The 25,221-nt window shown below is 47.7% G+C and overlaps 1 protein-coding gene across 1 annotated transcript; it reads right to left on the reverse strand.

Annotated features, from left to right (window-relative positions):
* Positions 1 to 52: 52 nt before the first annotated feature.
* Positions 53 to 25,147, reverse strand: EIF4E2 (eukaryotic translation initiation factor 4E family member 2). The gene is made up of 7 exons (XM_083177485.1): positions 25,042 to 25,147; positions 22,064 to 22,178; positions 13,172 to 13,306; positions 11,853 to 11,957; positions 3,207 to 3,359; positions 2,482 to 2,618; positions 53 to 760 (listed from the first exon to the last, which is right to left on the reverse strand). Exons 1-7 carry the CDS (start codon positions 25,059 to 25,061, stop codon positions 721 to 723), a joined length of 705 nt encoding a protein of 234 aa, XP_083033611.1. The 5' UTR covers positions 25,062 to 25,147; the 3' UTR covers positions 53 to 720.
* Between the last annotated feature and the right edge of the window lie 74 nt (positions 25,148 to 25,221).

Below are 25,221 nucleotides of genomic sequence, written 5' to 3' on the forward strand. Positions count from 1 at the left end.
TAATTACAGGTATGATAAAATTTTTTTTAAAATAATCAATAATTCACAGGAAGAAAGACCCAACAATTTAATGACGAGCTGCAGCATAGTAGTTGACAACTCCACATACAGGCAGCTAAAATGAACATTTATCCTATGTATACTAGAATAATACTGATATGTCTCAGTAAAGGGTCTGGCAAGGTGATTATTACTTATCATACACGAAACATACAAATATTTATTCATTCCATTCAAAACATGAAAGGAAACTGACAAAGTGCTGAATATACATTACAAGGCAAAGTTTGGGAGCACAGATTGCTTGTCACAAATGAAAGCATTTAACTCCATCGGCACTGGAGTGGCCACAACAATAAGAACAATCTTAAAAAAAAAAAAAATTCAAAATAAAGTTCCACGGTAATCACCTACTGGCCCTTAAAAAAAATAAAAATGACAAATTGACAAATAAAAATCTGAATGCAAAATAAAGTTTTGGTGCTTATCTCTCCCAGGAAAGTAGTAGTATTGGGCAGCTCATGTGGTGAAGACTGACGTAGCAGTCACAGAAAAGGTCTTATTCCCCCTTGTGGCTGACAGAGGCCAGCCATGCCTTTTTGCCAGAAATTGCTGGACTCTCTGGAAGCAGATGGGTTAGTGGTGTCATTACAGCACAAGAAGAACACAGTCTGTTGGTGGGAGTGATAGACTTAAACAGCAAAGGGCAATAAACGGCTTTCACAACGCAATCTTTGTATTTCGGAAACTCGTTTTGTCCCTGTAAAAAAAAAAAGGAAAAAACACAATAAGAGATAGATATAGATATCCTCCCAAAATGTATAAGTAAAGCTAGCATTAGGAAAGGGATCCCATTGTCAGTTGTCCATGGATAGGGAGGAGGGAAGATGAATCTGTTCTTTAACTACTTCTTGAATGGAAGTAGGTCAATCTGCATTATAATTAAATCAATATTATATAAACTATAACAACATTGGGGGTTCTACCAGAAACACCCTCAATAAATTACTGACAATAAAAAAGACTGACACCTAGAGATGATCATTGCAATTGCACAAACTACTTCCAAGGCAACTAAATGTATAAATTAGACAGGAACAGCTGATTTAAAGGTGCCCCTTAATTGTGAGTCACACCAATATACCACTGAAGAAACCAGAAAGATATTAGATAAGCTGCATTAAATACCAGCCAAACAGTGAAAACCCTGATTGGTCATTGTTTGCATAGTCTCTTTTAGAATGGCAGCAGACTACAAGGATGAAGGGACCAAATCAGGTTTCTACTGTTATCTCTTACCTCCATTTACCAATATAGTTACTATCTGCAGCACATCACTATCTCTCTATAGCAGCGGTCGCCAACCCACCGTTCACAAGCTACCGGTAATTCGCAGCAGCGATTGGGGTGGCTCGACCACTCTGCCACCGCCCGCCCCTCCATTATGCACCCCTCCATTATCCTCCGCCGCCTGCCCCCCATTACTCGCCAGCGCTTCCCTTTTCCCTGAGGGGAGGAGAGCGCATTGTGCGTCTCTCCTACCCTCACTGTGCGTCTCTGTGACTGCAGCGTCCGCCAATCAGAGCTCGCGGGCTGGCAGACAATCAGGAGCCGGTCCGTGAGCTTTGATTGGCGGATGGCAAAGTCACAAGGAGAGAAGCGCGGTGCACTGTGCTCTCTTCCCCTGAAAAGGGAAACAGCAGCGCTGATCCCAGACACAGGGGACACACAGCGCCAGCACCACTACAGGGGAGATCGGATGACGGAACAGTTCTCTCAACAATGGTGAGTGTGCTGCTGCTGGGAAACACCTGGCACTGTGGGGGGTATACTTATTGCTGGCACTGTGGGGGTATTCCTGTTTCTGGCACTGTGGGAGCATACGCCTATCTGGCACTGCACTATTGGGCATATGTGTATCGCACCCCCATTTTCATTGGCTACACACAATTTTTGTCACGCACCTACGGCATGCGCACGCCCTTATGTATATGGCATAGTGTGTCAGTGTGTGCCATAATGTGTAAAGGGCATTATTTGGTTATTAGGCAGATTATTTTTTTTATTTTAGTAGCTCTTCGGGTGGTTTATTTTGCCACGAGTAGCTCACACCCCAAAAAAGGTTGGAGACCACTGCTTTATACTGAGCAGGAGATATGACACTGCAGATTGTCTTTAAGCGGTCTGTCTCTTAGCCAACCAGCATCCTGTTTGCATGGTAGCAGCCACTGATTGCCTGGCAGAGATCCAAGTAAAGGAATACACATCACTTCACTTTAGGTAGCCATGCTGTATGTACCTATGATCATGTATCCCAGTGATGCCCAGTGTTCCAACTCAGATAAAGCAAATTTTCAATTTGAATTCTTTGTATTCCAAGTAATGCAAATATTTTCCAAGTCACAATCAGTTTTCATTTTCTTTTCCTCAGAATGAACAGCTGACACTTGTTATATAAGGAGTAAAATAATTTATACATACTTGATACTGTCTGTGTGTGTTTTATATTCCATAACAGTATTGGGTGGCAGATTCAGGACTCGCCGTAAAGTGTCTCGGATCCGAGCAGTGGTTGCCTGATCGCTTGCAGTTTTATTCCAAATCGAAATAATGTCTTCCTAAAAAAAAAAAAAATGTCAAGACTTTGAGTCTTTAGGTTTAACTGTAATAGCGTGTGAGAAGCAGGAAATGCTGTATTACGTGAGAGTCTGGCTAAGTTTATAAAGCGGCAATCATTTATACGGCCTAATAACCAAGTTGATTTTTCTAAGTATGCAACTGAAGCTTTAAGCCCGGGCCACACATAGCGGCCAAGCAGCTTTGCCGGAAGGACACTGGGTGTGTGTGTGTCACACAGCTTTGTGGCTGGATCTGCCATTCGTATTTCAAGGGGAAAACACACATTCAATTGTATGCGTTCACCATGAAACCTGGTCGTCCCGGCATCCCGTCCATCCGAAGCATGCTGCAGTTGCGGCCCAGCCGCATAGGTGCCTTGTACAGGCTCCTTCTGTCCAAGCAGGTCCCGCTGAATGGGACAGACTTGGCCGCTATGTGCAGTCCCAGCCTTATAAGTCATTTAAAACACCCATCTAATGGGAACTATTATTTGAATGACAACTTATGTTTTGGTTTTGAATAAATAAGCAATGTCAGTAACAATTACATGGTACAGGAGAACACTCTGAATTTCTGTTCATTCTCACCTGAAAACGGACAGAGACAACAGCCCCACAGATCTCCTCTCCGACCATGAATTGCTCCCCCAACATGGCTAGAATAAGGTTTTCCCAGCACCGAGAAGCCAGGCCTTTGCGCAATCGTATTATCCACTTCCCTCCATTCTTGTTTGCATCATCCTACACAGGAAGCAAAGAAAAAACGATGAGGCGGACAGCCATCTTTACTGTATGCAAACAGAATTAAATATGCTACATTGGTTATTTCTGATAAAATATTTCTAAATACATTTTAAGGAACAAGTTGTGCAACCCTACATACATTTTGTTTAAATAACCTTTATTTTTCAATAAAAAGTAAAAAATAAGGTCAGTTGTAATATATTAGTTTGTGAGCCAAGTTACTATATATGCTGTAGAGAGCAAGAACGCATTTACTACACAATAGATGAAAAAAATTGCATGGAAAGGTTAAGGAAGACAGGAAGATACTTAACATCGAAGAAAATATTCTGCAAAGCATATTTCCTGCACTAACTTATGCAACTTAAACCACTGGCTAGCCACAATACATGCTATATAATAACAGGCCACTAGATGGCGATCAAAGGAGCAATTTAAGTGTAGCTTCATTCCGGCAAGCAGGACTAACATTACTGTTATGTGGTTTCGTCATTTTGATGAGCTGCTAACTAGTTAATCTCTAGCTTTTTAGGGTGTACTCTAATTTACAGAAAATTCAGATAGAGGGAATAGAACAATGGCGTCTGTGCATTTTTACACACATTGCCAGGACAGCACCAACCGACTGGTGGGATACTGTGATACATTTTATGGGTACTAAATTAATATAGCAAAGCATTATGAAATATGAATGCGTGATTCAATAATGTGGATACAAAAAGCGGTTGTGCACAGTTTGTTAAAAGGTCTTGCTCTTTCCTGCACAAAATAAATGCAAGTAGTTTATCCATTCAAACAGTTCACAGAAGTGCTATTATTTTCTGCGCACATATCATCTGTTTCGTCTGGCACCTGAAAAGAGGAATTTGGTACCTACCGGTAATTCCGTTTCTCTGAATCCGCAGGGGACACTGGCGTTCACGCTGGGTAATAGAGGTGGATGGCTGGGAACTGGCACACTGTAACTTTAAACAGCTGGCTCCTCCCCTCTAGTACCCACAATCCCCAGTTAGGAAAATTGGAACGAGAGGAAGGACACCAGACTACTACTGACAAATAACCACATATTTACAACATAGATGCATATATACAGACAACAACAACTGTACACACATGACAACAATGACCGGCAGGCGACCAGAGTAGGGAGGGAGGCCAGTGTCCCCTGCGGATTCAGAGAAACGGAATTACCGGTAGGTACCAAATTCCTCTTTTCTCTATCATCCAGCAGGGGACACTGGCGTTCACGCTGGGGAGGTTCCAAAGATTCCCCCTTGGGCGGGAGAACTCGGAGGAGCCTGCAAAACCAAACGACCAAAATCCGCCGCTGAAGAGGCGAACGTGTCGAATCTATAGAACCTAATGAAGGTGTGAGAGGACGACCAAGTAGCCGCTCTACATAGCTGAGCTGAAGACGCGCCTCGTCGCGCCGCCCACGACGTGCCCACCGACCGGGTGGAGTGAGCTGTGATAGAGGAAGGCGGAACCCTACCCTCAGCCAAATAGGCCTGCCTAATAGTGAGCTTGATCCAGCGAGCTATGGTCTGCTTAGAGGCCGGCCAACCCCGTTTAAGGGCGTCGTACAGGACAAACAGGCCGTCTGACTTCCTCAAGGACGCAGTTCTGGACACATAAACTCGCAATGCTCGGACCACATCCAGGGAGACCGATTGCGGGTCAGAGTCCGTAAAGGCAGGGATGACAATCGGTTGATTCACGTGGAAAGAAGTAACCACTTTAGGCAGGAAGGAGGCCCTCGTACGAAGCTCCGCCCTGTCCGAATGAAAAACAAGAAAAGGCGCCCGGCAAGACAGAGCACCCAACTCCGAGACTCTCCTTGCCGAAGCCAGAGCCAACAGCGTAACTGTCTTCCATGTCAGGAATTTTAAATCTACCTGCTCCAAGGGCTCAAAAGTGTCGGACTGCAGGAAACGCAAAACCAAAGGCAGATCCCACGGCGGTGTAGGAGGAACGAAGGGGGGCTGGACTCTGGCCACCCCTTGCAAAAACGTCTTGATTTCTGGCACCGAAGCCAACTTCTTCTGAAACAGGATGGACAGTGAAGAAACCTGCACCTTCAGGGAAGCTAGACGAAGCCCTGAATCCAACCCCGACTGCAGAAATCGAAGTAGCCTAGGCAGATGAAAACTCCTGAACGGGTAACCCCGAGCAGAACACCAAGCGGAATATGCTCGCCATATCCGGTGATAATGTCTTGCGGAAACCGGCTTACGGGCCGCCAACATCGTGGGGATTACTGAGGCCGGTATCCCCTTCTTCCTTAAGATGTCTTCTTCAATAGCCACGCCGTCAAACGGAGTGGCTTCAGTGCCGGGTGCAGAAATGGTCCCTGCTGGAGGAGATCCGGCCTGTCCGGGAGTGTCCAAGGCTGGTCTATGAGCAGGGACTGAATCTCGGCGAACCAAGTGCGTCTGGGCCAGAATGGAGCAATCAACACGGCTCGGACCCCTTCCCTTCTTATCTTTTTGAGAATCCTTCCTAGAAGAGGAATCAGAGGAAATAGGTAGACGAAGTGAAAGGGCCACCGAACCTCCAGAGCGTCCACTGCCCAAGCCCCGGCGTCCCTTGTTCGTGAGACGTAACGGGGAAGCTGATGGTTCTGCCTGGAGGCCATGAGGTCTACCTGAGGCAGACCCCATCTCCTGACTAGCTCCTGAAACACATCGGGATGCAGAGACCATTCCCCCGGATGGAACTTCTGCCTGCTCAGAAAGTCGGCCTCCCAATTGTCGACTCCTGGCAGGTATACTGCCGACAGAATCACTTTGTGTCTCTCCGCCCAGTGTAGGATCCTTGCGGCCTCCTTCATGGCGCCCCTGCTCTTGGTGCCTCCTTGTCTGTTGAGGTACGCGACAGCCGTCGCGTTGTCCGACTGGACCTTGACAGTCTTCCCCCGAACCATGTCTGGAACAGCCAGTAGAGCATTGAGAATTGCCCTGAGCTCCAGGACGTTTATGGGCAGACTTGCTTCCCACTGACTCCAGAGACCCTGTAGGCGACGATCTAGAATGACCGCGCCCCAACCTGTGAGACTGGCGTCTGTTGTCAGAACTATCCAATCCCATATGGCGAACCGTCGGCCCTGAGTCAAATTCTGTCTGTGTAGCCACCACAGCAGTGACGACCTTGCTCGACTGGATAGCTGTACCCTCCGGTGGATGAACAGGTGAGAGCCTGACCATTGACGAAGCAAGTCCAACTGAAGGGTTCGAGAGTGGAGCCTCCCGAACTGAAGCGCCGGAAAAGCTGCCACCATCTTTCCTATCAGTCGAATGCAAAGCAGGATCTGAACTCTCTTGTGGAGTAGAATCTGACGCACCAACAACCGGATGGAGTTGATCTTGTCCTCTGGCAGGAATATTCTCTGTGCGCTGGTATCCAGCAACAGGCCCAGGAATTGCAGGCGCTGGGACGGTACCAGCGAGGACTTTGGATAATTCATTATCCACCCGTGCTGCGTCAGGAACAGAATCGTTCTGTGAGCATGCTCCTGCAGAATCGAAGGGGATGATGCTTTTATCAGGAGGTCGTCCAAGTACGGCACGATATTGATGCCCTGAAGCCTCAGACAAGCTAGCAGGACTGACAACAGTTTCGTAAAAACGCGAGGGGCTGAGGACAGCCCGAACGGAAGGGCGCGGAATTGGAAATGCTCCTGTCCAACAGCGAACCTGAGAAAAGACTGATGGTGAATCCATATAGGGATGTGGAGGTACGCATCCTTTATGTCTAAAGAAAGTAAGAACTCCTGGGGCTCCAGAGAGGCTATGACAGAATGTACCGACTCCATTTTGAACGGATGGTACTGGACGAACAAATTGAGTGCCTTGAGGTTTAAAATGGGTCTGGCGGATCCATCTGGCTTGGGCACCGTGAAAAGATTTGAGTAAAAACCTCTTTCCCTCTCCTCGAAAGGCACCGGCATGATCACTCTGGATTTCAAAAGCTTCTCCATAGCCCCTTGCAGCTGTACTCTCTTCTCCTGCTCGCGTGGCAGAGCAGTTGTGAAAAATCTTGAAGGTGGGGAACCCGCAAACTGAATCCTGTATCCGTCTGAAATCAGCAGACGGACCCAAGTATCCGACGTGGTGGCAAGCCACTGCTGACGAAACTCCAGAAGACGGGCCCCAACCTGGGAATCCCCCAGCATGGCTGGAGGATAGTCACGCTGCAGGCTTCTCCTGGGGCTTGGGCAGCTGGGCCCTGGCCGCAGGCTGTCCTCTTGTCTTCCCACGGGACCCACGAAAGGAAGAGGAAGAGCCTCTTCCCCTGCCGCAAAAGGACTGCTGTGGGCGAAAGGAATTGAACGATGGCCCCGTGTACTGCCGTCTCGCCGGTGGAGGAGCAGATGGCAGAAAAGCCGACTTACCTCCCGTGGCCTGGGAGATCCACTTATCCAGCTCAGGGCCGAACAGCATGTCTCCAGTAAACGGCAAGGCTTCTACAGCCTTCTTCGACTCCATGTCCGCTTGCCAAGACCGCAACCACAAGGCTCTCCTGGCGGCGATAGAGTTAGCCGACACCCTGGTAGCAACCGTCGTGATATCCTTGGAAGCGTCCGTAAGGAAATCAGCCAATTCTCGGATATGCTCTGCCAGAACCCTTAAATCCTGGCGGGGAACCCCCTCTTCCAGGCCCTGGATTAACTGTTCCGCCCATTTAGAAACAGCCTTACTTACCCAGGCTGAAACCACTGCTGGACGCAGCTGCGTCCCAGACGCCACATAGATAGCCTTGAGTGTATTCTCCAGCTTCCTATCTGCAGGGTCCTTTAAGGTGGTAGCCCCCGGGACCGGCAGGGCAGTCTTCTTAGATAGGCGCGAGAATGAAGCATCCACAGGCGGAGGCGTCACCCACTGCGCAAGTGCAGACGGCTGAAAAGGATATAATGAAAGAAACTTCTTCGGAACCTGGAACCTTTTATCCGGGTTCAACCATGCGGAATTCAGCTGCTCCTGCTTTGGAAAAGGAAAGACAACCAGCTGCTTAGGACGTACCTCAAAGAGCTCTAAATCCTGGGACACAGGCTCAGGCTCCTCAGGGAAGTTAAGGACCCGCTTCACAGCAACTATCAGAGCCTCCACCCCAGCCGGGGCTGGTTCTGGATCCGTTGCCTGCGGAACCCCCTGGTCCTCATCCAAATCCGGGTCCAGGTCGTCAGCCAAATACCCCGGATCATCTCCCGACTCATCAGAGTCCTGGCATTGTAACAACGGCCGTTTTGGACGCCTTTGCTGAATGGCAGGGGCAGACATCGAGGAAACAAACGAATCCATGGATCTAGTTAAAGAAGAGACCCACGCTGGCTGAGCCACCCTGGACTCCGCCAGCTCAGAGGACAATTGAGACATAGCGCCCACCAATGAGGAAGCCCATGCAGGGGGCGCGCTAGAAGACTCATGCTGAGGGCCTGCTATACCCCGGCATGCCTCACATTTAGTAGCCTTGCCCTCCGCAGATGTCTGAGAGAATTTTGCACCGCAGGAGATGCAGCAAAAAGCCTTTTGAGAGGCTTTTGTGGAAGCCTTGCCAGTCATTTTGTAACAAATGAACCCACACACACACACACAGAGATAACACAGAGGAGGTGTAGGGGCAAAGGGACTGTGGGCACCAGAGGGAAGCACTGCCTCCTTGTAAGCAAACCACCCTCCCCCTTACTCAAAGCTATACAGCTATATCAAGCGGAACCAAGGGTTAACAGTCCCACTGCTGTGTGCACCTAAGGAAAAAAGGTGACAAGCAGAAACAGCGCTTTAGAATAAAGCTGTAAACAGCAGTATTCAGCACAGCATAAAGCATTACAGCCTTACAGCATTATCCACTGCCCCAAAGCCCCCCTCACCCGCGGCATTGATTTTTAAAAATGGCGCCCGCCGCGTGCGGTACCGCGCCTGAGCTGCTTCTGGCAGCGCTATTCAGCGTGTCTCCCCACGGCCGCCTCCCGCCCAGAGAGGGTTAAAACCCCCAGCACTCGGCGGTAGCAGCGCTACAGGTCCACACGCGCGCACTGACTAAGCCCACACAGAACGCCCCGCTGAAGGGGTACTTACTATTAGGAGTCTTCACCGCCGGAACGCAGGACAGACAGGCAGGCAGGCAGTTCGTGTCTGACGGTCCCTTTGGAGGGGGACCGCAGGAACACAGGAGTCTGGCAGGCGTCTTTGACGAGACCCTGACAGAGCGCTGGACTAGCCAGCGGCGCCAAAGCTCCCTTGCAGGGAGAGAATAAGAGTATCTCAAAGCTGCAGCAGCAGAACCTTTGAGAAAAGGCTAGAAAACAACACTAAAGGAGATGCTAGAACGGAGACAAACTCCTGCGTGGCCAGCTCCCAGTGCACAATTTTTCTAACTGGGGATTGTGGGTACTAGAGGGGAGGAGCCAGCTGTTTAAAGTTACAGTGTGCCAGTTCCCAGCCATCCACCTCTATTACCCAGCGTGAACGCCAGTGTCCCCTGCTGGATGATAGAGAAATATACATACATACATACATACGTACGTACACACACACACACACACACACACACACACACACACACACACACACACACACACACACACACACACACACACACACACACACACGTATTTCTGATACCTTTGAATTAAAGAAAATGAGCAGAAATAAATGAAAGAATGCTGTGTTAAATCAATCATAACTTTGCTATTTGATATATTCCCAAGAGCTCAACTGCGAAAGACCTCAATGACTACAGGCCGATTGCACTAACATAGGTGGTCATGAAAGTGCTTGAACGTATGGTGCTGAACCACCTGAGAGTTGTTACAAATGCTCACCTCGACCCCCTGCAGTTTGCCTACCGAGCAAACAGAAGTGTCGAGGATGCAGTCAACCTAGGGCTGCACCACATTCTACAGCACCTGGACAGTCCAGGCACCTATGCAAGGATACTATTTGTTGATTTCAGCTCGGCATTCAACACTATCATCCCTCACATCCTGGAGCCAAAACTCCGTTCACTAGGAGTCCCAGAGCCTACATGCTCCTGGATCACTGACTTCCTGACTGAAAGGAAACAGGCGGTGAAAGCAGGCGCATTAATTTCAAACACATGCACAATTAGCACCGGCGCCCCTCAAGGATGTGTCCTCTCCCCCCTGCTCTTCTCCCTCTACACAAACGACTGCACCTCAGCAGAACAGTCAGTAAAAATTATAAAATTTGCAGACGACACAACGGTTATCGGCCTAATCATGGATGGAAACGAGTCGGCATACAGACGGGAGGTGGATCGGCTAACTAAATGGTGTAGCAGAAACAAGCTTGACCTCAACCCCCTCAAAACGGTGGAGATGGTGGTGGACTTCAGAAGGAAACCAAATGCCATGCACCCACTCATAATATCTGACAGAGTAGTGTCGAGGGTCGACTCCTTCAAATTCCTAGGAACAAAGATTTCCTGCGACCTCAAATGGGGTCCCAACATCATTACAACTGTCAAGAAGGCTCAGCAGCGGTTGTTCTTCCTGAGGCAACTCAAGAAATTCAACATCCCGCAGGAGCTGCTGCTCATCTTCTACACTGCCATAGTAGAGTCTGTCCTTTGCTCCTCAATCACAATCTGGTTCGGAGGAGCAAACGAGAATGACAGATGAAAGTTGCAAAGAGTGGTGAGGATGGCAGAAAAAATCATTGGGGCGGAGCTCCCCACTATCCAAGAACTATACCTAGCCAGGGTCAATAAGCGTGCAGGAAAGATCTTGGCGGACAAGCTACACCCTGGCCACAACCTGTTTGAACCCCTTCCGTCAGGCAGACGTTTCAGGTCCATCCCAGCAAAGACGACAAGAACTACAAAAGGCTTCTTCCCAATAGCTGTCCACCAACTAAACCGTATTGAACATACCAAATACTAACTCGAACTTTTCTAGATACATGTGAAATGTATGTGATGTATGTTTACGCCTCTCTTCCCACCCCCTTTGTGTTCCCTGATTGATGCTGCACTATTACCACAAAAAATTCCAAGCATACGCAAGTATACCTGGCCAATAAAGATGATTCTGATTATAAAAGATATATTGAGAAAAATGTATAAAACCAGCAAATGCTGATCTGAAGTTAATAAAAAAAATTCACTCAGTCTCACAAACTTTTTTCTGTCTGTGCAAGTCTTATCGTCAAAATTAGGCAACCAAAAATATTACAATTCTATAATCATGGTTCATTTAGACATCTGATGGATAGCACCTTCTAGCCATATATTAGCCATGACTTATAGGGATAACCCAAAATAAATGACAAGAAGTGCAAACTAGGAGTAACACAAACAATCCAATAAAAATAGCAATTGATTGTTTCAGATGTTTAGCAAGTACTATTTATACATTAACAGATTATCTTATTATATGAAGTGTGCAGATATGTGATGACTAAGCTATATTATATATGGATACACCATACACTATTTTACAGTCACAGTGTTGACTGTGGTGAAATGCCGCACCTCCCACATTGGTTTGATCCCTTCCTTGAATAGATGAAAGTCACTGTGTCCGGTCAGGTCCCCGGGACGAACCATGTGGCTGTAGAACCTCCAGAACTGCTCCACCTGCAACACCAAGAGCAGATATCATTCATTTCATGCCGATCCATTCAATCTGCTTTCCTGGAGAAAAATAAAAATCAACATAATAAGAAAAAATTTAAAACAATGCCAAGGAGAAATCTGTTATTGGAAACCATTCATTATTTATTTGAACAATTTTATATTAAAGTTATGTGTTATCAGTAAAAACCACAGATAGTCTAAAGCATGGGTCCTCAAACCGCGGCCCTCCAGATGTTGTGAAACTACAAATACCAGCATGCCTTGCCACAGTTTTGCTATAAGGGAGTGTTAAAATTGTGGCAAGGCATGCTGGGATTTGTAGTTTCACAACATCTGGAGGGCCGCAGTTTGAGGACCCATGGTAAAGTTTTGCTTCTAAATTTTTTTTTTTTTAAATTGGAAAGGTAAAGCGATAAAAAGAGAAAAGAGACTCCTCTACCAGGGCGATAGATATGAGGGGGAAATTTAATAGGCGGAAAATGAAAAGGATGAGAGATTCAGAAAGTGAGAGATTTGGTAAGAAATCTCCAGTTTTGTTAAAGCAGCAATCATTTACACTGCAAAGTCAAACTGGTTTTGCAGTGTAAATGATTACCCCATAAAAATAACTGAAGGTATCTTACTAAATCTCTCACTTTCTGAATCTCTCATCCTTTTCATTTTCACCTGAGGAGTCTTGATTTGCCAGCTGAAGAACGTATGTATATTTTATTCATGGTTTGTGAGGATATTAAATTATATGTAACATTTGTTTAATTGTACGAGTTGCTTCTCCATTGGCGGTATGTTATTTACACCACTAAAGATGTTCTTAAGCAGTGATTTTGTCACTGTAGTTTGTAATTTCAAAGTAATAAGAAGAAATTCACTTGCCACTCAAATGGTTGAATAAATTAAACTTTTCTTGATCACTTCACTAAAGGGCCAGACGCACCGATCTTCAAAATTGATAAAATGGAGAGTGATAAAAAATCAGCTCCTGTCTGACATTTTTCAAACACAGTCTGTGACATGGCAGGTAGGAGCTGATTGGCTGGCTGTTTATCACTTACCATTTTATCACTTTTTGAAGCTTAGTGCATCTGGCCCACTAACTTTATATCCTAGTCTTCCTTTAATCTCCTGTCCAACACTACCTTGGTCAGGTAGTCTTTATGCTGCACTGTCTGGGGATCTGCATCATCAACCAATGTAATAAATCAGCAGACACTCACAGAGGCGAAGGTACCAATCTGCTTGATGTTCTGTTCATAGCTCTGGGAGCTGGTTGGCCTGCCTGGAGTTCTGCGGGAATACCAGAATGTGTAGTTGTACTGCAATGGGTGCTCGGCTGGACCTGGCACAACAGTCTGAAAGCCAGAACAAATGTTTATATATCAGAGATATCCTCTGGGCTTATCGTTATGCACTGAAATTATCATGTTCGCATATCTTATACAAAATGTTTTGTGCTCATCATCTGATATGATAAAAATGATACAAATGCAATTCTTCATTTTTAAAATGACCATTTCTATGACCTTTGAGAATTAAGGACAACGCTATACATACACAGAATGTATCATAACGTAAATACATTTCTGGAATAGTAAAATATGTTGTCTGTTACACCAATTTGATGTACTGTAGAAAAATAGAATCCCACCTTTTAAATGTTAAATCTACTTTTTGTAAAAGTTAACAATATTTGTTCACACAGTATAAACTATTGTTTCTTGTAGAACAAACCTGTTCCCATCTCCTACACTTCCTGAGCAACAGGTTGTAGTAGGACAAGAAACTAGATTGAACTCCAAGGTGCTGGGTATAATGCAGCAGGTCACAGCAATTCTTGTTAGCGGTCCATGAAGATAGAGGAGACAGCTACAGAGAACCAGGGCTGTGGAGTCGGAGTTGGAGTCGAGGAGTCGGAGGCAATTTCGAGTACCTGGAGTCGGGGTCGGAGTCGGCAAACAATGCACCGACTCCGAAAATTATAATTAACCCCTTCCCGACCGGGCGGTTTTTGTTAATTTTTTTTTTTTTTTCCTCCTCGCGTTCAAATAAGCGTAACTTTTTTAATTTTCCGGCTATATAGACACATGAGGGCTTTTTTTTTGCGGGACAAGTTGTACTTTTTAATGGTACCATTTACTATACCGTATAATATTCTGGGGAATCAGGAAATAATTCAATGTGGGGTAAAAAGGAAAAAAAACGCAATTCCACAATTTTGCGCTGGTTACGTTTTTTTTGGAGTTCATAGTTCGTTTAAAATGATGGGTTATCTTTATTCTATGGGTCGTTACGATTCTGGTGATACCAAACTTATATAGTTTTCATTACGTTTTACCACTAAAAAAAAAAATAGAAAATTTTACGTTTTTTCTAATTTGCGTCGCCATGTTCTGCGGCTTATAACTTTTTTATTTTTCCACCTACGGACCTGGGTGAGGGCTCATTTTTTGCGGGCTGAAGTGTACTTTTTAATTAATACCATTATGGGATATGTGCGACTTTCTGATCTCTTTTAGTTACATTTTTTTGGGTAGGCGATGCGACCAAAAAACGTAGTTTTGGCGTTGGGAATGTTTTTCCGTTTACGCCTTTAACCGTGTGGGATAACTAATGTTATATTTTAATAGATCGGACTTTTAGGAACGCGGCGATACCAAATATGTTTAATTTTTTTATTTATTTTTATTTGTGAAATGGGGAAAGGGGGGTGATTTGAACTTTTAATATTTTTTTATTTTTACTACAAGGCCCCCTAGTGTACTTGACCTCTAGGGGGCGCGATCGCCTGTACTAGGTTCAGCCATAGAGCTCTATGGCTGAACATAGTGATTTTCAGCACTTCCTATTACATCCTGCCTCATGCAGGATGTAATAGGAATGCTGACACGGCCAGCACAGGGGTCTACATTAGACCCCTGGCTGCCACGGCAACCGATCGGCACCCTCCGATCTCGCCGCGGGGGGCCCCGATCGGCGCCGGAGGGGGGCGCCCCCCCTCCGATCAGCTATTTAAGCACTGCGGGCGCTTTGCCCGCGGTGCTTAAACGGCCACGATCGGCGAACTCGCCGCTCGTGGCCGTGAGAGCAGGTACCTGGCTGTAATATACAGCCATTACCTGCTCTCTTTCAAGCCAGCTCACTCCGTGAGCTGGCTTGATTCCCCCGCAACCGACACATGACGTACATATACGTCATGTGTCGGGAAGGGGTTAATGACTTCTCTACTGTAAGAATAAAGACCAATGCATGCAGTGCCTCACGTAACCGCAAAACGAACACGTTAAGTGACCGTGAAAAAGCATGCTTTTCATGTGCTTCACTATATGGCACGCAACACACAATTCAGAGCACCAATACTTATAAATGTATTCTCCCTTGTAGGTTACAACTTATTTCCAACGTTGAATAAGGTTTTCAATACCTCGTTGGTAGAAATCACCTGGTGTAGACTCAAAAAATTAATTCAACCAAGCTCTCCCACCATACGCACATCTTTTTGCGCGGATGAAGATCTTGTTTCATGCGCGGGGAAATTTGTTTACCTTGGCTAAGCCATTCCTTACGCTGGTTCATATTGATGTACAGGCACCATTTTTCATCGCCAGTAACGATTCGGTAAAGAAATCGTTCCTTGTGTCCATGAATTGAACAGTGACGAGCAAGCAAACCAGCGGAGATTGTGGCTTGTTGATTTTTGTTGTCGTCACAAAGCATGCGGAACTCATGCTCCACACTTCTGAACCTTTCCTATTGTTTTTGTTCCCAAACCAACCAAATAATGTGGTTTTTATCTTTGAACTGGTAAAGTTCCTGTTCCTGATGTTTATGCCTACTGCTACTATCCAGCCATTTAATTAATTAATACATTTTTTTTTATAAAACTTTGTTTTCATTGTGTTTGTCCTTTGCTTAACTGTTCAATACAGTAAGACTGTTGGCTTCCCAGCCTCTAGTTTCTGTAGTAATAATATGTATGTTGCCTTTCTTTCCTTCAAGGAATGTATCAAATACATTTGCATATTAATACAGAGGAGTCGGAGTCGAAGAGTCGGCATCAGAAGTACGATGAGTCGGAGTTGGGGTCGGAACATTTATCTACCGACTCCACAGCCCTGCAGAGAACTACCAGTAACTTTAGAAGTCTATGAAGTGAGTTGTCATATTAAAAAATAGGATTTATGGTCTTACCTTGATAAATCCCTTTCTTTGAGTCCATAGGGGGCACAGGAGTTCACGCTGGGTATGAGAGGTGAGGTAGCAGAGCGTGCACCAAAGGGTTACAGAAATGTACCCAGCATGCTCCCTGCCTCCCTTCTCCCTCATATCCCGCCCCCTGACCCTGGGTCACCAGTTTCGTTAGCAAGCCCAAGGCAGGAGCGGAGCAGAGAAGAAGGAAGAGCAAACACACACACATAGCATACAAGGCCAAAGCCATGGAACTTCCCCATATAGGAAGCCCCGCTACCAGGTGCGTCTGGGAGGGCGTCCTGTGCCCCCTATGGACTCAAAGAAAGGGATTTATCAAGGTAAGACCATAAATCCTATTTTCTTTATCGTCCACTAGGGGGCACAGGAGTTCACGCTGGGACGTCCTAAAGCTGTCCCCTCACGGGTGGGGGACGCTCCTGGACTGCGGAAAGCACATGTCTACCAAACTGTGCATCAGCCGATGCAAAGGTATCAAACGCATAGAATTTGATAAACGTGTGGGAAGAAGACCAAGTCGCTGCCTTGAGTTGTTCTGCCGAGGCCCCTCGACTAGCGGCCCAGGATGTACCCACAGACCTGGTAGAGTGTGCCGTAACCCCCTCCGGGGGAACCAACTGCGCTGAAAGATACGCTTGACGAATGACTGACCTGAGCCATCTCGCCTAGGATTGCTTGGAAGCAGGCCAACCTCGCTTCCTGGCCTCATACAAAAGAAAAAGAGAATCCGACTTACGAGTCGCCTTAGTCCTGCGAAGGTAAATCTGCAACGCACGGACTACATCCAGAGAAGCCTCTGCTTCTGATGAACCAGGAAAAGAAGGAACTACAATCTCCTGGTTGAGGTGGAATTTTGACACGACCTTAGGAAGAAAATCTAGCTTGGTACGTAGGACCGCCCTGTCTGGGTGAAACACCAGAAAGGGGGGCCTACAAGACAATGCACTAAGGTCGGAAACCCTTCTAGCCGAAGAGATAGCCAGGAGGAAGGCCACCTTCCAGGACAGCCACTTCAAATCCACCTCCTCCAAAGGTTCAAAAGGAGCTGCCTGAAGAGCTCTGAGAACTAAAGCAAGATCCCATGTAGCCACCGGTGGGCTTACCGGAGGCTGCAGATGAAGAACCCCTTGAAAAAAAGTTTTTACATCTGACATGAACGCCAACTTCCTTTGAAACAAAATTGACAAGGCAGACACTTGTACCTTTAAAGAGGAAAGGCGTAAACCTAAATTTAAGCCCGCCTGAAGAAACTCCAGCAGGCGGGACAAACGAAAACGTCTAGGCTGAAAACCTCTAGACGAACACCAATCAAAATAGGTCCTCCACACTCTGTAATAAATCCGTGCTGACGAAGGCTTTCTAGCACGCACCATAGTATGAATGACCTCCGGTGAAAATCCTTTATCCCTTAAGAGGGATACCTCAATAGCCAGCCCGTCAAAGCCAGGCGGCTCAGGTCCGGGTGGTGGAGCGGACCCTGAAAAATGAGGTCTGGACGTAGAGGCAGTCTCAGAGGAGACGCCACTGACAGATTCCTTAGGTCGGCATACCAACCTCGACGGGGCCAATCTGGGGCCACTAGAATCATCATCCCCCCTTCCTTCTTGAACTTGCGTAGAAGACGAAGAAGAAGCTGAAATGGAGGGAATGCATACACCAGACGAAACGGCCACGGTGCCGTGAGAGCGTCTACCAGGAAAGCTCCGGGGTCCCTTGTCCGAGAGCCGTACCGAGGAACTTTGCAATTGTGCCTGGACGCCAACAGATCTATTTCCGGCACTCCCCATTGGGACGTCAGCCACTGGAACACTTCTGGATGAAGTTCCCATTCTCCGGTGTTGATGTCCTGCCGACTCAGATAGTCCGCTTCCCAATTGAGAACCCCTGGGATGAAGACTGCGGAGATTGCGGGAAGCCGTCTCTCCGCCCACCTGAAGATTCTGGACACCTCCTTCATTGCTCCTTTGCTGCGTGTCCCGCCCTGCCTGTTGACATAGGCCACGGCTGTGGCGTTGTCGGTCTGGACTTTTACCGGGCAGCCTTGAATGAGAGATTCTAAGGCCTGAAGAGCCCGAAGAATTGCTCTCAACTCCAGGACATTGATAGGCAGGTGACTCTCCTGTGCTGTCCAACGACCCTGAACCGACTGAGAGTTGCAAACCGCACCCCAGCCCCGAAGGCTGGCATCCGTGGTTATTAGAATCCAAGATGGAATCCAAAATGGACGACCCTGGGATAAGTTGTCCGCCTTCAACCACCAAGTGAGAGACAGGCGGACCTCCGGAGATAACGTGATCAACTGACTCTTCAGACGAGAATGATCTCCTGACCATTGGGCTAGAACGCACAGCTGAAGCTGTCGCGAATGGTACTGTGCATACTCCACCATGTCGAATGAAGCGACCATAGAGCCCAACACCACCATGCAACTGTGCACAGAGACCCTTCTGTGACTGAGCAGGGAGAGAATCTTTTTCTGTAGAGAGTGGATCTTGCTCTCCGGCAGAAAAACCCTCTGGAGCTGAGTGTCCAGCAGAGCGCCCAAGTGGACCATCCTTTGAGAAGGAGTCAGAAATGATTTTTTCCAGTTTATCTTCCAGCCGTGAGATGATAGAAGCGTAATCGCCAATTGCAGATGATTCTGCAATAGGTCTGGGGAATTCGCCACAATCAGAAGATCGTCCAGGTACGGGATCAATCGAACCCCCAGACGGTGCAAGTGAGCCGACATAACTGCCATCACCTTGGTGAACACCCTGGGAGCCGTGGACAGTCCGAAGGCCAAAGCCCTGAACTGAAAGTGGTCCTCCTGGATGGCGAACCTCAAGAACCGCTGATGGTCCAGCCGGATGGGAACGTGGAGGTACGCGTCCTGGATATCGAGCGAGGCCATGAAGTCCCCTGGTTCCAGGGATAGAATAATGGACCGAAGGGACTCCATACGAAACTTCGGCACCCGCAAAAACACATTGAGCGACTTCAGATTGAGAATCGGTCTGTGAGAACCGTCCGGCTTGTTGATCAGAAACAGAGTGGAGTAGAACCCCTGCCCCCTCTGTTCCTGAGGAACTGGAACAATAACGTTCGAGTCTAAAAGGGATCGGATGGAAAACTGTAGCGCCAGTTGTTTCGCTGGGTCCCTTGGAAGACCCGTGCGAAAATAACGCTGAGGAGGGGGAACCCGGAACGTAAGGGCATAACCCCTGGAGACCACCCCCCTGACCCAAGCATCCGTCGTGGTGTCGCACCACGTCGGCGCAAAGGACAGGAGACGGCCCCCCACCCTGGGATCCCTCGGGTGTGGCCTCGCCCCGTCAGGCTGCAGGCTTGTCAGTCTGCTTGGCCGCTGGGCGTCTGGTAGCCCAGGGCTGCTTGGTGCGGGGTTTGGCTGTTTTGGAGGCCGAGGCAAATCTGGCAGCAGATTGACCTCTGGCCTTACCCTGGGTCCGAAAGGACCGAAACGTCGACTTCTGCCGGGGAGGCGCTGCTGAAGGCAAAAATGCAGTCTTAGAGGCCGCCAGGGTAGTCACAATTTTGTCCAACTCTGGACCAAACAGGGTATCCCCCTGAAAGGGGAGAGCCTCCAAAGCCCTCTTGGAATTGTTATCCGCTCGCCAGGACCTAAGCCACAAAACACGTCTGGCAGCAATAGTGGCTGCGGAAGCCTTAGAAGCCAGGACTCCCGAGTCCAGAGCAGCCTCCCCCAAATACAAACTAGCTTTTTGTATATTCTGTACGTGGCCCAGGAGAGATTTGCGACTAGAACCATCGGACAATCCCGACTCCAACATGCCCGCCCATTCAGAAACTGCCTTGGCAACCCATGCTGCTGCAAGAGAGGGACGCGTGACTGCGCCCACCTGTGAATAAGCAGTTTTAAGGAAATTTTCCAATTTCCTATCCGACGGGTCTTTTAAGGAAGAAGAATCCGGAATGGGCAGCACTGAAGAGCGCACCAGCCTAGCCACATGAGCATCCACCGGGGGAGGCTTCTCCCACTTAGCCCTCTCTGAGGGAGGGACCGGATAGAAAGAAGTAAGGCGCTTAGGAAGCTGGAACCTTTTAGCCGGCTGAGCCCATGCTGTTTCCAATAAATCTTCCATATGGGCCGAAGGTGGAAACTGAGCCAACACCTTCTTAGGCCGCTTAAACAGCGGGACCTTGCTACTAGGAGCAGGGGCCTCCTCCTCCAACTGGAGGACTGCCCTGACCTCCCGCACCAATGAGTCTACCTCTGCTGAGGACAAAGTGTCGTCAGCCACAGTGGATCCGTGATCTGAAGTATCCGTAGACCCCCCTGCAGCCGAGTCCGAATCGGAATCGTGAGAATCCTGCACAGGACTCCTGTGCCTAGGCTGCCGCCTGGACCCCCTGTCCGCCAAACTAGCCGATAACCCCTGCACAGACTGTGCAAAGGACTGCAACCATGGGGGTTCTACATAAGCCTGAGCTGGCCCACCACTGGTATTAGCGACAGGGGGCAGGGGGAGCTGGTGCGGACAAGCGGTCAATAAGCTGTGTCATTACCTGAGTCAACGTCGAGGCCCAGGCCGGTTCCTGCTGGGTAGGAGGCAGAGGTAACGGGTTTGCTTCCACCGTGATACACCTGGAACAAACCTCCTCTTCTTGAGACAGTACATCCGAACAGTCTCTACAGGTACGCTGCATTGGAGAAGGAGCCTCCTTGCTCTTCGCCTTAGGCATACTGACCGAGCAAACAAACAAACACCAGCAGTTACTACCAGACACAGAATAAGCAAGTGTCCCTATATAGGAAAGGCCCAGGGGCACCACACACTTGCAGCCTTTCACACAAAAAGCCTTAGCAAAGCAATTTGTAAAGGGCAAATATATCACAGTTCAGCAAGCTGAATAGGAGACAGAGATTATGCAACACACAAACTCTGTATGGTGACAACTCCTTTCACCTGTAATAGACAAGATTGGCCTGTCTGTACACAGGAAAGGAGACAATAGCAGGGCTCAACAATCCAGCCAGTAGCAGGAGAGGAGAATACTGTACCAAACCAGGCTCCAGGAGCAAGGTGTAAGGGAGAATTCCAGCAGCCTCCTGTCTCTATACCCAGCATGTGCCAGAAAGGCTGCTGATTAGGCTTTTTAAAGGAGGAGCTGGAACACCTGGGGCTGTGAGAGGTAGCACTCAACACTTCCCAGGGGTGGGGGAGGGACCTCAGGACATCCCATTAACCCCCTCAGGCATCAACCTCCCGGGACACACCTGAATAAAAGTCCCTGGTGGTCTAGTGGAAGGGTGGCTACGCCAGACCCACACCGCCTGCCCCCCCGCTGACTCCCACAAAACGGGGGGGATCTGCTGCTAGACGCGGTCCCCTGCACACAGGGAACCGCTGCTTACCTGTCCCAGGACGGGGCGCAGCTGCGGGAGCCTCCGGAGTGAAGACCCCGCGACGGAAGACCCCAGCCCAATTGCCAGCGCTGCCGTCTCCGTCTCCAGGTGTAGGAGCTGCGCCGCTGACACTCACTAAAAGAGCAGTCGCTGCGGCAGCTCAGTAACCCTGGCTGTACTAACAGCCGAGAAAAAAATGGCGCCGCTCAGTCTGCCTGAGCACCAAAGAAAAAACTGGTGACCCAGGGTCAGGGGGCGGGATATGAGGGAGAAGGGAGGCAGGGAGCATGCTGGGTACATTTCTGTAACCCTTTGGTGCACGCTCTGCTACCTCACCTCTCATACCCAGCGTGAACTCCTGTGCCCCCTAGTGGACGATAAAGAAAATATATATATGTATAGATATTTAGTTTATGGAATAACATATTAAAAATAACAGTAAGATAAAAAAAAATAAGTCAAGTCAGTGACTTTACAAAGAGACAGTACTGCTCTAAAAAAAAATGCTTCGGCAGCAAATGATTGGTTATCCCACCTTCTTCCTGCATGAACTCTGGTTCTTGTCCTTGTCATTTTTTTCCTTCTCACTGTCTTTCTGTGTGCCGTTCTCCTCATTCTGATCGTGATCCCCGCTGTCATCATCTTTCAGACTGTGCAAGAAGCAAAAAAACAGTTAATAGTGTTATACAGGATTTAGTTAGTATTGATCTTTTGGAAACTAAAAGTGACTGAAAAAACAATGGAAATAACTTAGTTGATAATCCAAAAGTAAAAACAAACTCATTTGACAATAATGTCAGATCACTTGCACCTACTTATGACCCCTTATAATCACTGGTTGCAGGAGCTGATGCCCTCTGCGGCTCCCCCTGCAGAGGTTCCCTTTCATCCGTGACCATCTCTGGTTGCTGATGAAAATTGGACACTAAGCAATATATCGCTCATCGATATATCACCCCATGTGAACGCATCTTAAGCTGTGTATACACAGTGCAATATATTGCCCAGCAATATATTGCAGAGATGGTCGCTGATGAACAGGAGACTCTGCAGGGGGAGCTGCAGAGGGAAACAGCTGATCAGCGACCATTAGGGGGCTGAACACGGGAGCGTGCACCCGGCAATTTATCAAAAAAATTGCTGGCAATATGGTCTCTCAGCAACCATATTGCTAGCGATATTGCACCTAGGGATGGCCTTCGACCATCGATGATTCGAAATCATTGATGGTTCATGGCCGATGTTGAATACTTTTGCCATCGATGGGGGAGAACCAGATGGTTTTCCTCCTTCGATGGCTCCGCCCTGACACCAATTAATCCCCGCCCCCATGTTTTGCTGGCCCACAGGCCAATCAAACACAATGGATGACCATCGATATGTAAAAATATCGATGGTCAGCCATTGCTTAGTTTAGCATTATCGATGGCCAGTTGCAGAATTTCCATCGATGGCAACCATCAATGGCAACGATGGCCATCCCTAATTGCACCGTGTGTACACAGATTAAGCTATATATTGCTGAGAGATATTAAGCCGGTACACTGAGCAACATATAACTGAGAGATATTGAGCCAAAATTGCTCAGCAACAATATTGCACCATGTGTGCACACCTACCCTATTAAAGGGATGGGGAACCTTGGGCACGCCAGCTGTTGAACGAAATATACCAGCATGCCCTTCTGCAGTTTTGCTATTTAGCCATGCTGAAACCATTGTAGGGCATGCATGTGTAGTTCAAACAGGTTGGCGTGCCAAAGGTTCCCTATCCCTGTGCCCATCAGTACACCTTGTTCCCATCTCTCAGGGGACTCTATTCCTGTCTGTCTGTGCACTTAGGGTACAAGGCTCCTTAAGTGGTTTTATTCCTTCATACTCCATGCCCCACATTATTGCTTCTAAAATTGAATCACCACATAGATGGCTATTTGGTTCTCCGCCATTGATAGCGTAGAACCAAATGGTTCTCCACCAATAATGATACTGAATCAAGGAGTCACAGAATATCAGAATTTTTTTTTAGCACCCCAAGGCCAAATGAAATTTAGAAAAAATATAAATAAAAGAATGTGTTTCTATGTCACACAGGTTCATTTATGTGGTAAGGGACTGGATTTAGTTCTGTTTATACATATATTTTATAATTGGCAGCCACCAACACTGATTTTGCCTATTACATTGACCAGAAATCATTTGAATTGGTCGTGGACCACTAACCCAGGGTACCGCTGCAAGTGCCCCAAGGCACCACAAGACACACAGTGTGGGAACTACTACATCAATGGTTTCAAGGTTATTAGTTTAATAAAGTCAATGTTAACCCAGCGATGACCATCCCAAGTCTATAGACCAGGCATGTCCAAACTATGGCCCTCCAGCTTTAGTGTAACTGCAAGTCCCATCATGCCTTGCCACAGTTTTGCTATTAGGGAATGCTAAAACTATGGCAAGGCATGCTGGGATGTGTAGTTTCACAACAGCTGGAGGGCCACAGTTTAGACGTGCCTGCTATAGATTGATTGTGCTGCGGACACCTAGTGCCATCCTATAAATATAAGCCAATGATAATAAATATGGTTTTACCCAGCAATGAAAATTGTTTATAAAAACCAATGGGTAACCAGAAACATATGCATGGGACAAGCAGTCACACCGACATGTGAGCGTACAGCCATGGTTTATAGAACAATTTATGCTAAGGTGGCCATACACCATACCTCCCAACTTTCTTGAAAGAGCAGGAGAGATGCTCAGATGCGTGCCAGAAATTTTGGGGGTGTAGCCTATACTCTGCTCTCCCCATTTTACCTCCTATTCCCGGCCGACAGAGGGGACTCCCAACTCGCATGCAGTGTATGGCCATACCTTCCTGGGCAACAGGATAGAATGTGGTCTTTTGACATGATGCATCCCAGCAGCGGGAAACGGGGCCGCATGTGAGGGGGACAGAGTCAGAGGTCAAAACGTGCAGCAGGTCCGACTCAGATGGGACAGTGCACTGAATCCAACTGCAAACACACCCACATTCTTGGCCCAAGCCATCGGAATCAGGTGAAAAGTGCCCAAATCAAACTACTGTATAGCCAGTTTTACAGTACATGGCTGTAGTATCTAGTATTAGGCTAGAAAATCCTCATCCTATAATACTTCAGTTCTTTAACTCGGCCCTCAGAAACCATTACAGGTGTATGAGCATCTGTCACCTTCTATATGAGCCACAGGTGACCTGGAAAACATGACCTGTTTGGGGTCCTGAGGACTGGGAACCCCCTAATGCTACGTGTGTAATACATGCGTACACAGTATACCCGTCCACAGCGACGCATGGTGCTGGGACAGGCATCACTTTGATCATGAACATCATCCATGATCTCTGTGGTGCATGTAATACACGGAGAGCTGCGGGCTCTGCCTGAGAAACGCCCGTCCGCAGAACGACAGGGGTGCGGTGCTGTACTCGGCGCCGGTGGGGTGCGTGGCGGTAAGACAGCGCTGCGAGACACAAACTCACGCATCAAATTTGTTGTTCATCGTCTCTGTGCTGCTCTCCCCAGCGCCACTTCCGCTTCCAGCACAACATTCCTCCACACCTCCACTGCCGCTTCCGGGTACTGCTAGGAACCCTGTTACCAATAGCTATTTTGTACCCGGACAAAATAGTACAGTGCACAGTAGCAGAAACATAGGCGGC

This window comes from Crinia signifera, chromosome 3, assembly GCF_055691185.1.
Source record: "Crinia signifera chromosome 3, ASM5569118v1, whole genome shotgun sequence".
In the NCBI taxonomy this organism is placed as follows: Eukaryota; Metazoa; Chordata; class Amphibia; order Anura; family Myobatrachidae; genus Crinia; species Crinia signifera.